This window comes from Canis aureus, chromosome 8 (genome assembly GCF_053574225.1).
Source record: "Canis aureus isolate CA01 chromosome 8, VMU_Caureus_v.1.0, whole genome shotgun sequence".
Lineage (NCBI taxonomy): Eukaryota > Metazoa > Chordata > Mammalia > Carnivora > Canidae > Canis > Canis aureus.
The window spans coordinates 68,281,294-68,295,803 of record NC_135618.1 but is presented as its reverse complement, the minus strand read 5'-3'; the positions used below and the strand labels follow the sequence as shown (position 1 = coordinate 68,295,803).

At 40.3% G+C, this 14,510-nt stretch overlaps 1 protein-coding gene across 5 annotated transcripts in view; it reads right to left on the bottom strand.

Moving 5' to 3' along the window:
- The window catches only part of LOC144319562 (cytochrome P450 3A12-like), a 45,930-nt gene that overhangs the window by 18,116 nt on the left and 13,304 nt on the right, over positions 1-14,510 (bottom strand). For 4 of the 5 annotated variants that reach the window (XR_013385367.1, XM_077907824.1, XM_077907823.1 and 1 more), the window contains 6 exons: positions 13,252-13,351; positions 6,612-6,725; positions 6,266-6,354; positions 4,561-4,709; positions 3,364-3,491; positions 2,201-2,267 (listed from right to left, as the gene is read on the bottom strand). Coding sequence is in view for 4 of the 5 variants with exons in the window: in XM_077907824.1 (XP_077763950.1) it covers positions 2,201-2,267; positions 3,364-3,491; positions 4,561-4,709; positions 6,266-6,354; positions 6,612-6,725; positions 13,252-13,351 (647 nt within the window). In the remaining variant the exon portion in view is untranslated. Of the gene's footprint in view, positions 1-2,200; positions 2,268-3,363; positions 3,492-4,560; positions 4,710-6,265; positions 6,355-6,611; positions 6,726-11,335; positions 11,400-13,251; positions 13,352-14,510 lie in introns of those variants that run through there. The other variant, XM_077907826.1, reaches the window with a different exon arrangement.

Below are 14,510 nucleotides of genomic sequence, written 5' to 3'. Positions count from 1 at the left end.
AATTATACACAAACAGAATCCACTGAGTGGAATTAGAAATGTTTATTTAATCATGGCTTGAATGTCACCTTCCTCATCAAATGGATGCACCCTGAATATATATTGGCCTCCTTTTTGATTTTCTTGTAGTAGAAACTAGGCACAGTCATGCTCTAATCTATTTGACTGAAATTAACATGGTACTTGCCACAGACATAAAATTCAAAACTAAAAATAATACAAAGTGAGTGTAAGAAAGGTCTACAGAATTCTGATTTCTTGCTCATACTTTCTGTGAATCTGGTGTGGATAAATTCAACTATCAAATTCTTTCCCCCAATTGCTATGAAGCCCATGATAAAATCAAATTTCACAACTCTGCTGTCCAGTATGGTAGTCACTCTCCAGATGTGCCTATTTATATTTAAATGTCACTTAAATTTAAACCAATATAAGATTTAATTCTTCAGTGACACTAGCCACATGTCAAGTGTTCAATTAACCATATGTGTGTAGTGGTTCTGTATTAAACTGGACATATAGAGAATATTTTCTTCAACCTAGAAAATAGAAGAGCTAGCTAGAAAGAAAGAAAGAAAGAAAGAAAGAAAGAAAGAAAGAAAGAAAGAAAGAAAGAAATGTATATATAGGTATACATATATTTTAGCGGTGTGATGGAGTAAGCCCATCTGTAGTCCCTAGAATAAATTGTTAAATATTCAAGAATTTTGGGAGATGGTTGTGAAACCATAGATAGCCTGAACTTAACCATGATGGGACTGTTTCTGTCATAGGAACAAACTATAAATCAAGGCTCTTTTTTTTTCTTTCAGACACAGAGACCATAATTACATCACTGGATGAGTAGACATACAAATGTTTATGTTCATCAGTCTTGTGTAAATGTATTTGAATTTCTTAACTCGGCCCACGGAGAGGAAATACAAGCAAAGAAGCTTTATAGTAGTGATCTCTCCTTGATCCCAGATTTTGGTTTCTAAATATCATTGCTCACTAAAAGGAAACACAGCATCTGAAGAAATGGCTGATTCCAGGTCTCATCAGGGGAAACAGCAGAGACACCTGGAATGTCTCACACTAGAATGCAAGCAAATGCTCAGAAAATAATATGGGAAAAGGTACAGAATACTCTATGTACTGTAATGGTGGATAAACATCATTATACCTTTGTCAACATCCATGGAATGTATAACACCAAGAGTGAACTGTAATGTAAATATGGATTTGGAGTGGTAGTGATGTGTCATTGAGGGACATTGTAACAAATACACCAAATGGTGAGGTATTTTGATAGTGGGGGATGCTGTGTGTAGGTGGGCATGGGGGGGAATATGGGAAATCTCTGTGTCACTAACCATTGCAGTGAACCTAATACTTGTACAAAACATAAAGTCTGTTGAAAACATAAAAACAGAAAAAGAAAGAAAAAAATGACACAAAAAATAACACAAGAACCCACTTGAAATGGCTTCCAGAGGACAAACTGGAGACAACTGAGGATCTAAATAAAGAAGGAGCTAGGAGACTAACTTAGTAATATAAGAAATCATACTGACATAAATAAATTAAATGTTATAGAGAGAGAATGAAAAGCTCCCTAACAGTGGACGATCACTCATCAACATAGAAGAAATGATGGAATTAGAAAGCCAACATTTTGGAACCATCTTAGTAATAATGGTCTCAGTCAAACAGCATCCATGGATGATAGAAGGAGTAGGTGAAAGTAGTAGGTGAAAGTGGCCAGCATTTACACTGTCACAAAGGCATCTTTCACCAGTCACTTCTTAATTACAAAATGAAAAAAAAACTTTACAGTACATTAAGCCAATGAACACAACTTTAACCAAGTGTTCCAGGTCACCAATACCGGGGCCATATGCCTTCTGATATGGTGAAGCGTTGATATGAACTTCCAGGTATAGGCTCAGAGAACTGACACAGGAAACAAGCTCCCCAGAGGTTATGAAATAGGTGATCCATGAACCACTGACTGCCTTGTCCATGGTTGCCCTTCAAGCTTTGAACCAACTTATGGCTGTGTGCTTCTGGAACGTGCTTCCATTACCATTTGTATCTGAACACGTGTCTCTCTTTGATTTGTATAATTACATCTGCTAAAAATCGTCCTCCACACCTCAGAACCACCCCCTGCATCAGAGACTTCCCATCACTGGCCCTCTAAGCTGTCCTTACTTGCCTTTGTGGGTATTCATTTCTTTAGAATTCTGGGAGTTAATCATCAGTTGCAGAAAATCGACTCGGTGCTGCAAGCAGAAAGAGAACTTTCAACAACAGAACATCACTTGTGAAGTCAGAAATAAATTAGGGATGCAGGATTTAATTTCTTTCCTGAGATTATGGCCCCTTTAAGTCCAGAAGTCTGGCTTGTGTTACCCAAGTCATTAGTGAACAAAAACATCCAGCTGCAAAATCTTGGAGAGCAGGATGCTTCCCTGACAGGAATCCAGCTATAGTGTCCCACTGTTTCTTGGTTCTTGCTCCCTTGATCCTGAGCTTCTCTGGATTTTCAACACAGATTCCTGGCCAAAGAGTAGCATGCTCTCTCTCTTGTCATGCTTGCTAACTTAGGAGAAAGTTCCTGACTTCAGTCCTTCCCCCCGCCCCCCAGACTCATTTCTTAACAAATGGCCACAGACCAATAGCCTGACTTTTGTAGAGTCCAGGGACAGCTTCTGTGTCATCATCTTCTAATGACCCACCCTCTGGAACTCATCTTCAGTGACATTCTGGGGTACCCAGCGCTGCCTCTCCCTCCTACACACACTCTAGCGCTGATCATCAGGCCTCAGGAAGGCAAATCTGGCTTGGCCAGCTTGCAGCCTCAGTGCCCAGAGAGACTCCTGACCACTCCAAACTATGGCAGGCTCAAATTTAACACACACTCTACTCTACCAGGTGCCTGGTGGGACCTTCCCCTGGAGAAGGTGTGAGATAAGAAGCTTGGAATTGAAGGAATTCTTTGCCACTCTAACATCTGGGGAAATTTTAATATCAGAAAATTATTTTTACACAGGAAGTTGTACCCTTTGACAATTTTTTGAAGAGAAGAGGTAGTTTTTTTCTCTCATCAAATTTTATTGCCTGGCATAGTAGGTACCATGCTTATTATTAAATTTTAAACGTTGACTCTCTGACTCATTCTCTTTCCTCCTTCCCTGATCTCCATCTTCTTCATTCTCCTTAAAATGTTAGAGGTCTCCTGCTCTAAACCCTCCAGTTCTCTACCTACCTAAAAACATACTTAAATGACCACACTTACTTAAATGACCACACTTAGGATGTACACACTTCAATAAAACATCAAAAGTGAACACTCACATGTAACTACCACCGGATTACCTTTTGTTTATCTTTGAGGCGACGTTCCTTCATCCTTTTTACAGACTTTGTGAAAAAATCAGTAATTTTCTTTGGAAATAGCCAGATATTTAACATTTCATATAGTGGAGTAAGGAATGGAAACAATACTGTAACGAAAAAGAACAATGGAAAGCACAGTGAAAATGCAAATTTTACCTGGAGCAATTATAACTTGGTCTACCAATCAGAGGATTAAAAGACACCAGGATTCTTTGAAACCCGGAGTCAGTCCCTCTAGATCTGTACTTGAATTTCAAGCCAATGGCTGAGCAAGAGCCCATTGTGGGGCTCCATCCCAGGATTCCAAGATCATGACCTGAAATCAAAGGTAGATGCTTAACCAACTGAGCCACTCAGGAACCCCTGGAATCAAATTAAGTGTCCAAAATTATATACCCTTCTGGACAGCCCGGATGGCTCAGCGGTTTGGCGCCACCTTTGGTCCGGGGCGTGGTCCTGGAGGCCCGGGATTGAGACCCATGTCAGACTCCCTGCATGGGGCCTGCTTCTCCCTCTGCCTGTGTCTCTGTCTCTGTCTCTGTCTTTCTCTCTCTCTGTGTGTGTGTGTGTCTATGAATAAATAAATAAAATCATAAAAAAACAAAATTATACCCTTCTGTTCATGGGCAACTGATCTTGACAAGGTTTCTAAGACCATTCAATTAAGAAAAAAATAGTATTTTCAATGAATGTGCTCAACAAGAGAACAGTCTCATGCAAACAAACCAACAAACAAAACCCAAAACAAAAGAAAAAAAGAAGAAAAAGAAGTTTAATTCTTACCTCCTATAACATATAAAAATAAAATAAATTCAAAATAGATCAAAGGCCCAAATATAAAAGTTAAAACTGTATAATCCGTAGGAGAAAACCAAGGGATAAATCTTCATGATCTCAGATTTCTCTGTGAATTTAAGATCTGACACCAAAAGCACAGAAAGAAAAGGAAAAATACATACATTTTACATTAAAAACATTAACAATTTTGTTGATGAACACTGAGACCGTAAGTTGAATTGTACATTTTAAAAGAGGGGCTCAATGTACACATACATGTGACATTGTATAAGCAATGAAATTGTTGTAGAAAAATGGGAGGTAAGCAACAAGGGAGAAAGGAAGGAAGGGAAGGAAAAAGGAAGAGAGGAAAAAAAGAAAATACATTAATGTACATACTTATGGAGAGTAAAAATGGATCAGGGAAATCAAATTTTAAGAGCTTCTTGGCATTTTCCACAAACGGATCTTGTGGGTTGTTGAGGGAATCAATGTTCACTCCAAACGATGTGCTGGTGATCACATCCATGCTGTAGGCTCCAAAGATGCTGGGAGAGAAACAAAGATACGAATACTTAAAATCAGCACCTCTTTACTATCCTTATCCAATGCTTGCAAGAAGTGCCTGTAGATTCCAATGTCCAGGCAAGACAAGAACCACACTTTGAGAACCACCTGATGGATCATCTAAAGAGTCTGTATGCCATCACACTCACTGATGAGGTGCTCGTGAGGTGCCAGTGACACAGCTGGCCTTGTGCTATGGGTGATGGGGATACCAGGGCAAGTTAGAGAGACCTCTGAGCTCGAGGAGCTTAATCTTGGAGGGATAGAGACCCCAAATTAGGCAAATTACACAAGTGTGTTTTGAGTAAGGGCAGTAGAAGGTGGATAATCACTGTGTCTGAGCAGGACAAATGGTGGAATAACTAACGCTTCCTCAGGGAGTCAGGAAAGGTGAAACTGATCTGGATCTTCTCTCACCACAGTCTCTGTGCTCTCGGAGCTGAGTCCTCTTTAGCACATTACAGAACACCAACACCTGTTCTGTAATGCCAGGAATACCATCCCTTTTTTCTCCACCTCTGCTAAGTCTCCTGAAAGACCCACTTTGTCTCATCTCCATTGATCTGAGATTGACCTGAGGACTCACCCATTTCTGGAAAAAGTAAGAACTGAGAATGTTCCTAGTTAAAAAATATATATTAAATCACACCAAAACTGACTTAGGGGATGCCATAGCTAAGTGATCATATGCTACTAGTTTTGCCAGGACAGTCCTAATATGCATCCGTTCATCCTGCAATATTAAAATATATCCCGTGGCACCCAGGTGGCTCAGTCAGTTGACTGGCTACCTTCCACCTTCTTCCCAGTCATGATCTCTTGGTCCTGGGATCAAGCCCCACTTTGGGCTTCCTGCTCAGGGTGGCAGTCTGCTACTCCCTCTGCTCCTGCCCCCCTGCATGGGCTTGCTCTCTCTCTCTTTCTCTCAAATAAATAAGTGAAACGTTTTGTAAAAATAAAATATATCTCAATTTAGGCTAATATCTCAATTTAGGCTACTTTTTCACCCTACCCATCCCATGTGCAAGGCCTTCTCCCTTTTGTGTTTGAAAGATGGACAAGTGGTCATAAAAGTTAATATTTAGTGTTTTGCTTATATCCTCAACAAAATCAGGAAGGGATTTAAGTTGTCCCAAGTTCCACATGAAAACTTTCTTGCTCCATCCAGTGCCCAAAAATATGTATCAAGTGGTCCCCACCACCACCATTCATTACTCTCTACACTCAAAGATTTGGAAAAATCGTGTGTCCTTTTTTTCAAGCACATATTTTTGTCTTCCCCAATATCCAAGGAGACAATCAAGCAGATGAATTAATCCTGCCCCGTGTACAAAAAGAAGACCCTCTCCCTCCTGGCTGCTCTGCCTTTTTAGGCAAGCTACCTCTCCTTGGCTGCCCCATTGGGGTTGTAACACTACACGTCTACTTCAGTCAGCTTCTTTGCTGGGGTAATTCAACAGTGGGAATTGGGCTCTGTGGCAGCAGCTGGAAAGTGTCATGACAGAGTTGGAATTCCAGCAGCCCCACTACTACTTACTCTTTCAAGCTGATGGCTTTATCTTTCTCTGCCTCCTTCCTCAGGTTCCTCACCAACACATCTCCATACTGGCCAATGATGGGAAACATCTACACACAAAATACAACACCACCTGAAGTTAAATCCAGAATGAAGTCCTAGAATGACATGGCTTTCACAAATATGGATCAGGAAAGGACATTTAATAACAAGTTTTATCATGTCTCCTCTAGGACATGAGGATAAAAGACCATATTTAGGAAGCCCAAATACAGCAGAGTACTTACAGGTGGACTACAATCTTAGTTTCTAATTATCCCCAGGTGCATTCATTACTTCCTAATGACAAGACCTCTTCTTTTCTTACCTCCTTGAGCTTTCCGCTGGTGAAAGTTGGAGACAGCAATGTTCGTATTCTCTTCCATTCTTCATCCTCAGACACAGTGATGGCACTTTTCATAAATCCCACTGGTCCAAAAGACTAGAGTCAAAGCAAAACACATTTTGCCCTACATAAGTGTTTTAGGTCTCCACAGTTCGGAAAATTTGTTAAACGGGCATCTATTACTCACCAAATATTTAGTGAGTGTCTCCTTAGTAGCGGTCCCTATGCTACTCAATAGATATTTATCTGAAATGCTTAGTTTCCTGTGAGGCTGAAGGAGGCAGCACTACACTACCTGTAGTGCTTCCAGCTTTATATTCCAATCTCCTTTTCAGTGTAAATATGATATGGAAAATTTGGCATGGAAACTACTCCTCCAGGAGAATAAACTGTTAATACCTAATACATTCTCCCAAGGTGTGCAGGGTAGAAGTGCATTGGAAGATAGCCAGATGGCCTGGCAAACTGTGTGTTGCTTCAGAGCAGTTCTGCCTTCACATATAGCCGTAGCATGAGAAACTAAAAAAACAGATGCGTAATATGGTGTTGTTTTTTTTTAAATAGTAGTTTACCCTAAAAAGATAGTAATCTATTTGCTATTCTCAAGAAATGATACAGTTACATGGAAATCTTTTCCCCTGTGTTTTCCCCAAAGGGACCTAGGGAAAAGAGAGAGATAATTCTGTTTCTCATATTGGGACTGGCCTATCAAGCCAACAACCTTGACTCTTTCTACCATTTTTCAAAAGTATATTTTGTTTTAATGTGGGTATCTCCAAAACCATTTCATGATAAAAATTCACAAAAGAGCGCAGCCCTGGTGACCCAGCGGTTTAGTGCTGCCTTCAGCCCAGGGTGTGATTCTGGAAGCCCAGGATCGAGTCCTGCGTCGAGCTCCCTGTGTGGAGCCTGCTTCTCCCTCTGTCTGTGTCTCTGCCTCTGTGTGTGTGTGTGTGTGTCTGTCATGAATAAATAAATAAAATCTTTTTTAAAATTCACAAAAGAACTAGAAACAGAAGAACTCTACTTCAACTTAACAAAGATTATCAAAAAACCTTATAGCACACATCAACTCGGTGAGGAAGGATTGATGTGATATCACCAAGATCATGAGACAGGACACATCAGCCTCTGTTAACCCACAAAGAACAACGGGTAGACAGCTATCCACAAACAAAATAGACCTATGAGCTTAGGAGTCCATTTAAGAAGCTTCAACAACACAGTGGAGCAAAACTCCTGAGAATAAGTGCATTAGAAAAGTAAGGAGAAGAGCTTCATTTTGTCTGCATCATACCAGGAGTCAGGCCAGCACTACTCAGCACCAAGAGGACACCCGCCAGCCTCAGAGAATTCCTCTTGCTGGGAAAAGGACTAAAGGTCATTAGCCCCAGCCCTTCAGGGCACAGCACAAATGACCTGTTTTGGCTTCAAACCTCCAGAGACTGGCATAGCTGACACATCTAGACAGAGCAAGGAACAAAGAAAGGCAGGACTATCAGTATCAGCAAAGTGGCAGGAGTAACCATGGTTCCTTGTGTCCTGCTCTGCAGAGGACCCTAGCAGCCTTAGCAGCTGCTGAATCAACAGCTGACACAGCACAGTGCACCCTCTAAGATTTTGCTGCTGATAGACCCACAGGCTTTCATATTTGCTGACTCCAGCTGCCTGAGTCCTGCTCTGCCCCATCTGCCCTCTCATGAGTTGCCTCAGCCAGTGCCACCACCTACACCCTGAGCCTCAGAATCTGCACCCACAACCAGCCATGGCCCCTGTGACTGGGCACACATACCACACCAGCCCAGGCCCCAGAAGCTTTCGGGTCCCTGAGGCCAGGCTTGACTCCCATCACTGAACGCACTGCCACATGGGACCACAGCTAATCCCTGAAACTTCACATCTACACGCTGCCAGCCTGAACTCCAGTCAAAAGCAGTAGTGACTATTCCTGCAGCCACATGAGTGTACACAGACAACCCAGACATTCAAAGTACCCATGTGCCCATCACTGAGCCCAGCTCTGTTGGGAGCATGTGCCTGGTTTTAGCCCCCACAGATGAGTGTGTGTGTAGCACCAACTCTGGCCACCATTCTGCTTGCCCTAGTCCCCTGGCACTGGATCTGGTGATGCTACTGAGGACCCCAATAGCCACTGCATCCACAAGAACCCTCCACTGTGCTTCCTGTCAAGGATCATGCAATTGCTGATGGATTGTGGCCCTCAAATACCTGAGACAACCATCCCCTCCTGGATTATTTCAGATTATCCAGTCAGAGTGGGGTAAAGGAAAATGAAAAAAAAAACCTAGGGAAAAAATCCTACAGGATTTATAGGACAGCATCAGGTAAAAGAATGTGCACATTATGGGGATCCCAGTAGAGGAAGAGAGAAGTGGACAGAATGCTTACCTAAAGAAACAATGGCCGAAAACTTCCCAAACTGAGGGAAATGCACAGAAATCTTGGAATATGTAGTTCTCAATCAGATTGAATTCAAAAAAAGATTTCACCAAGACACATGATAATAAAATTGTCAAAAATTGAAGACAAAAAAATTAGAGACAAAGAAAAAATCTTGACAGGAGCAAGAAACAAGGGGCACATCACATAAAAGGCAGAAACCTCTTTCACTTCAGCCTTAGCAACTTTTACTAGACACATCACTGGAGGCAAGGGAAACAAAAACAAAAACATATTATTGGGACTTCATCAAGATGAAAAGCTCTTGCATAGTGAAGGAAACAATCAACAAAACTAAAAGCCAACCTTTAGAATGGGAGAAGACATTTGCAAATTATATATCTGATAAAATATTGGGATCCAAAACCTATAAAGAATTTATGAAACTCAACACCCAAAAAACAAATAATCTGGTTAAGAAATGGGAAGAAGGCATGAAAAGACGCTATTTGGAAGAAGACATCCAGAAGGCTCACAGACACATGAAAAAATGCTCAACATCACTCATCATCAGAGAAACACAAATCAAATCCACAGTGAGATACCAGCTCACACCTGTCAGAATGGCTACAATTAACAACTCTGGGAACAACAGATATTGTGAGGATCTGGAAAAAGGGAAACACTCTTGCATTGTTGGTGGGAACGCACATTTGTGCAGCCACTCTGGAAAAGAGTATGGAATTTCCTCAAAAAGTTGAAAATAGAACTATGCTACAATCCAGCAATTGCACTACTGGGTATTTACCCAATGCATGCAAAAATAGAGATTCAAAGGCATACATGCTCCATATTTATAGCAGCATTATCAACAATAGGCAAACTATGGAGAGAGCTCAAATGTCCATCAACTTTTGAATGGATAAAGATGTGGTATACACACACACACACACGCACACACACACACAATGGAATATCACTCTGCCATCAAATAAATGAAATCTTGCCAATTGCAGCAACGTGGATGGAGCAAGAGAGTATTATGCTACGTGAAATAAGTCAGTCAGGGAAAGACAAATGCGATATGGTTTCACTCCTAAGTCAAATTTAAGAAACAAAACAGATGAACATATGCGAAGTGAGGGGAGAAAAAGGAGAGAGGGAAACAAATCACAAGAGACAATGATAGAGAACAAACTGAGGGTCAATGGAGGGAGGTGGATGGTGGAAGGGCTAGAAGAGTGATGAGCATTAAGGAGGGCACCCGTGATGAGCACTGGGTATTGTATATAAGGAATGAATCACTAAATTCTACTCCTGAAACCAATATTGCATTGTATGTTAACTAACTAGATTTTAAATACAAATACATACATGTATACATACATAAATTTAAATGGAAGGATGAATGGATAAAGAAAATTGAATATTGCTCAACCTTAAAAAAGAAGGAAATCCTGCCATTTCCTTTTTTTTTTTTTTTTAAAGATTTACTTATTTATTTATTCAGAGAGAGAGGCAGAGACACAGGCTGAGGGAGAAGCAGGCTCCATGCAGGGAGCCTGACATGGGACTCAATCCCGGGTCTCCAGGGTCACACCCCGGGCTACAGGCGGCACTTAACCACTTCGCCACCAGGGCTGCCCAATCCTGCCATTTCCAACAGCATGGTTGAACGTGGACAACATGACCACATGCTAAGGGAAATAACCATACACTGAAGGACAGGTAACACATGATCTCAATTATTAGTGGAATCTATAAAAATAAAGTCAAGCTCAATAACAGAGTAGAATGGTACCAATAGAGGCTGGGGAGGAGGGAGAAGGGCAAATAGTAATCACAGGGTGCAAACTTTCAGTGTTGAGAAAAATAAGTTCTGGAGACCGAATATACTGCTTGGTGATTATAATCAAAATACACTACCATATATTTGATATTTGTTTAAAAAGTAGATCTTACACGGTCTTACCACACACACACACACACACACACACACACACACACACACACACAAAGTAACTCTGGGTGGTGATAGATATGTTAATGCGTTTCATTTGTGATGATCACTTTATAAATCAAAACATCACATTTAAATATATAGTTTTCATCGTAAAGATACATGTATAAATAGTTAAATGGTGAAAAGCTGAATGTTTACCCCTAACATCAGAAACAAGGCAAAAATGTTCACTGTCACCACTCTTATCCAAAACCATACTAGAAATCCTAGCTAGTGCAATAAGACAAAACAAAGAAATAAAAGGCATGCAGATTAGAAAGATAAAAATAGGAGTGTCCCTCACCTGCATCCCAATGATTATTGCAGCAATGTCCACAATAGCCAAACTGTGGAAGGAGCCTCGGTGTCTATCGAAAGATGAATGGATAAAGAAGATGTGGTATATGTATACAATGGAACATTACTCAGCTATTAGAAAGGAAAAATACCCACCATTTGCTTCGATGTGGTTGGAAATGGAGGGTATTATGCTAAGTGGAGTAAGTCAATCAGAGAAGGACAAACATTATATGGTTTCATTCATTTGGGGAATATAAAAAATAGGGAAAGGGAATAAAGGGGAAAGGAGAGAAAATGAGTGAGAAATATCAGTGAAGGTGACAGAACATGAGAGACTCCTAACTCTGGTAAATGAACAAGGGGTGGTGGAAAGGGAGGTGGGCAGGGGTTGGAGTGACTGGGTGATGGGCACTGAGGGGGCACTTGACGGGATGAGCACTGAGTGTTATGCTATATGTTGCCAAATTGAACTAAAATAAAATAAAATACTTTTCTAAAATAAAAAAATGGAAGTGTCCCTATGTCAGGTGACATAATTGGCGATGTAGAAAATCTTGGGTGATATAAAAAAGAACATCTCTGCATCTAATAAATGAGTTAAGCTAGGATGTAGGAAATAAGATCAACACCAAAAATCAACCACATTTCTAGATAATGAATATGTTAAAACACATTAAGAACACAATAACAACTATAATCACACAAAGAAGGTGAAATACTTGAGATGTGTATTGAACAAAACATGTATGGTTTTCCTATTGAGAATGAAATGCTGGTGAAAAGACTCAAAGAAAGCCTAAATAAACACATATTGTGTTCATGCTTTGAAAGACATGACATAATAAAGATCTAGATTTTGCACAAATGATTGGTAGGTCTAAATCATGTCTTACAAAATCCTGGCAAATATTATGCAAACATAGATAAGCTAATTCTAAATTTGTATGGAAAGGCAAAGGAGCTAGAATACCTAAAACAATTCCAACAAAAATAAAATGGGAGGAATCACTGTTCATGATATTGAGACTTACTATATAGTTACAGTAATCAAGACACGGTGGCACCGGTAGAGGGATAGATACAGAGATCAATGAACAGAACAGAGATTGACAAATAGATACAAACACATAGGCCCGACTCAGTTTTGATACTGGTACAAAAGCCATTCAATGCAGGAAGTACAGCCTTTCCACAAGTGATGCTGGAGTGCTTACACAACCATAGGCCAGAAATAAGGATTTTTGACCTAAATGTCACAGCTCACAATTAACACTAAAAATTAACACAAAATGGATCACAGAATTAAATGTGAAACACAAAACTATGCATGATTCATATTACAAATATAAAACATAAAAGTATATACTTAAATGTAAACTATAAAATGAACTACTTTGAGAAAATCCTTGGGACTTAGGGCTAGATAAAGAGTTTTCAAACTTGATGCCAAAGTCACAGCCCATCAAAGGAAAAGAATGTTAAATTGGCCTTATCAAGATAAGAAATGCTTGCTCTGCAGAAGACTCTCATACAACAAAAAGACAAGCTACATACCATGCCTACAAAAGAAAGTAAGCAGGAGGCTGATGATGGAACAGCTCTATAACATGAATGGGGTGGAGGATACACAAGTCTACATGTAAGATCAGTGTTCAGGAGCAATCACACATGCACAAGGTACATTTGAGTGTGCCTAAAATCACTGAAATCTGAATAAGTTCAATGGCTAGAACCAATGGCTATTTCTGCTTCCATATTGTACTATTATTATGCAGGATATTACCTTAGGAGAAAGGGCTTGAAGACCATACAACATGGGACCTCCTACGACAACTTCCTGAGTCTGTCATTGTGCCAAACGAAAGTTTTATGAATGAATAAATAAATAAGTAAGTAAAATTAAAATAACTCTATGCCTACCTGTCGGTTTGTGAAGACAGAATAACATTCTTTAACTAGCACTGTTTTGATCATGTCTGGATCCATGATAGCCAACACGGGCTGTCGCCCATCATAAAACCTGTGTCGGGAAAACAGAACTGATTATATTAACATGACAGTTTCTGCAGCTGCAGCCACACCTGGAAGTCTCAACTTTTATCCTGACATTATATAATCTAAACTCTGACATCATGATTAGAAATAACAGTAGAACATTTGTTAACTCTAGGTGATGTGTACATGGATAGTTCCATTCTCTACAGTTTTCTGCATGTTTAGAATGTTTCAAATATTTTTGATGTATTTTAGACATTTCAAATAATGTTTATATATATCATCCAGAAGAAACTTAGGTTAGTAAATTTGACATGGGGCCCAAGAATCTGCCTTTTGAACAAGCTCTCCCAGGTGGTTCTTGTCCACAGCCAGGCTCGAGAGCCACACAGTAAAGACAGAACCGGGGCACATGATGTAATTCTGACTCCATTCAGAGTTGAGCAGTGCTGAAGGTGGGCAGGGACAGTGGGGCTAAACCAGTGTCCATCCAGAGATCTGTCTTCTTTCTATTCCATCATGCTGCTTATGGGCCTTGCCACTCAGAGCCCCACGGTCTCTGAGGATGTGACCAGAGAAGATAAAGAGGTAAGAGGAGGTACACTCCTGGCTGTGAGCATCCCAGAACCACATCATATCTCTCCCTCAGCTTCACCAAACCTCTGGCAGCTCTGAACAGGAGCATCCAGGGCAAGAAGCCAAGATCATACTACAAAATCACAGTCCATCAACCCACCAGGAAACACTGTGGCTTAAAATTCTCTTACATCTCAAGTCCACAGAATAAAGAAATACTTCCACATTGAATACCTCCGTTGAAAGAAAAATCTGGGCCTAAAATTAAAATGCAAAACAAACTCCACACTTACAAAAAAGTAAGAAAAAGGTGAGTAGCAAGTCAATCGGAGAAGGACAATCATTATATAAGTTCACTCATACAGGGAATATAAAAAATAGTGAAAGGGATTATAGGGAAAAGCAGAGAAAATGAGTGGAAAATATTAGAGAGGGTGACAAAACATGAGAGACCCCTAACATTGGGAAACGAACAAGGGATAGTGGAAGGGGAGGTGGGCGGGGGCATGGGGTGACTGGGTGACAGGCACTGAGGAGGGGCACTTGACAGAATGAGCATTGGGTGTTATAAGTTGGCAAATCAAATTCCAATAAAAAATATACATAAA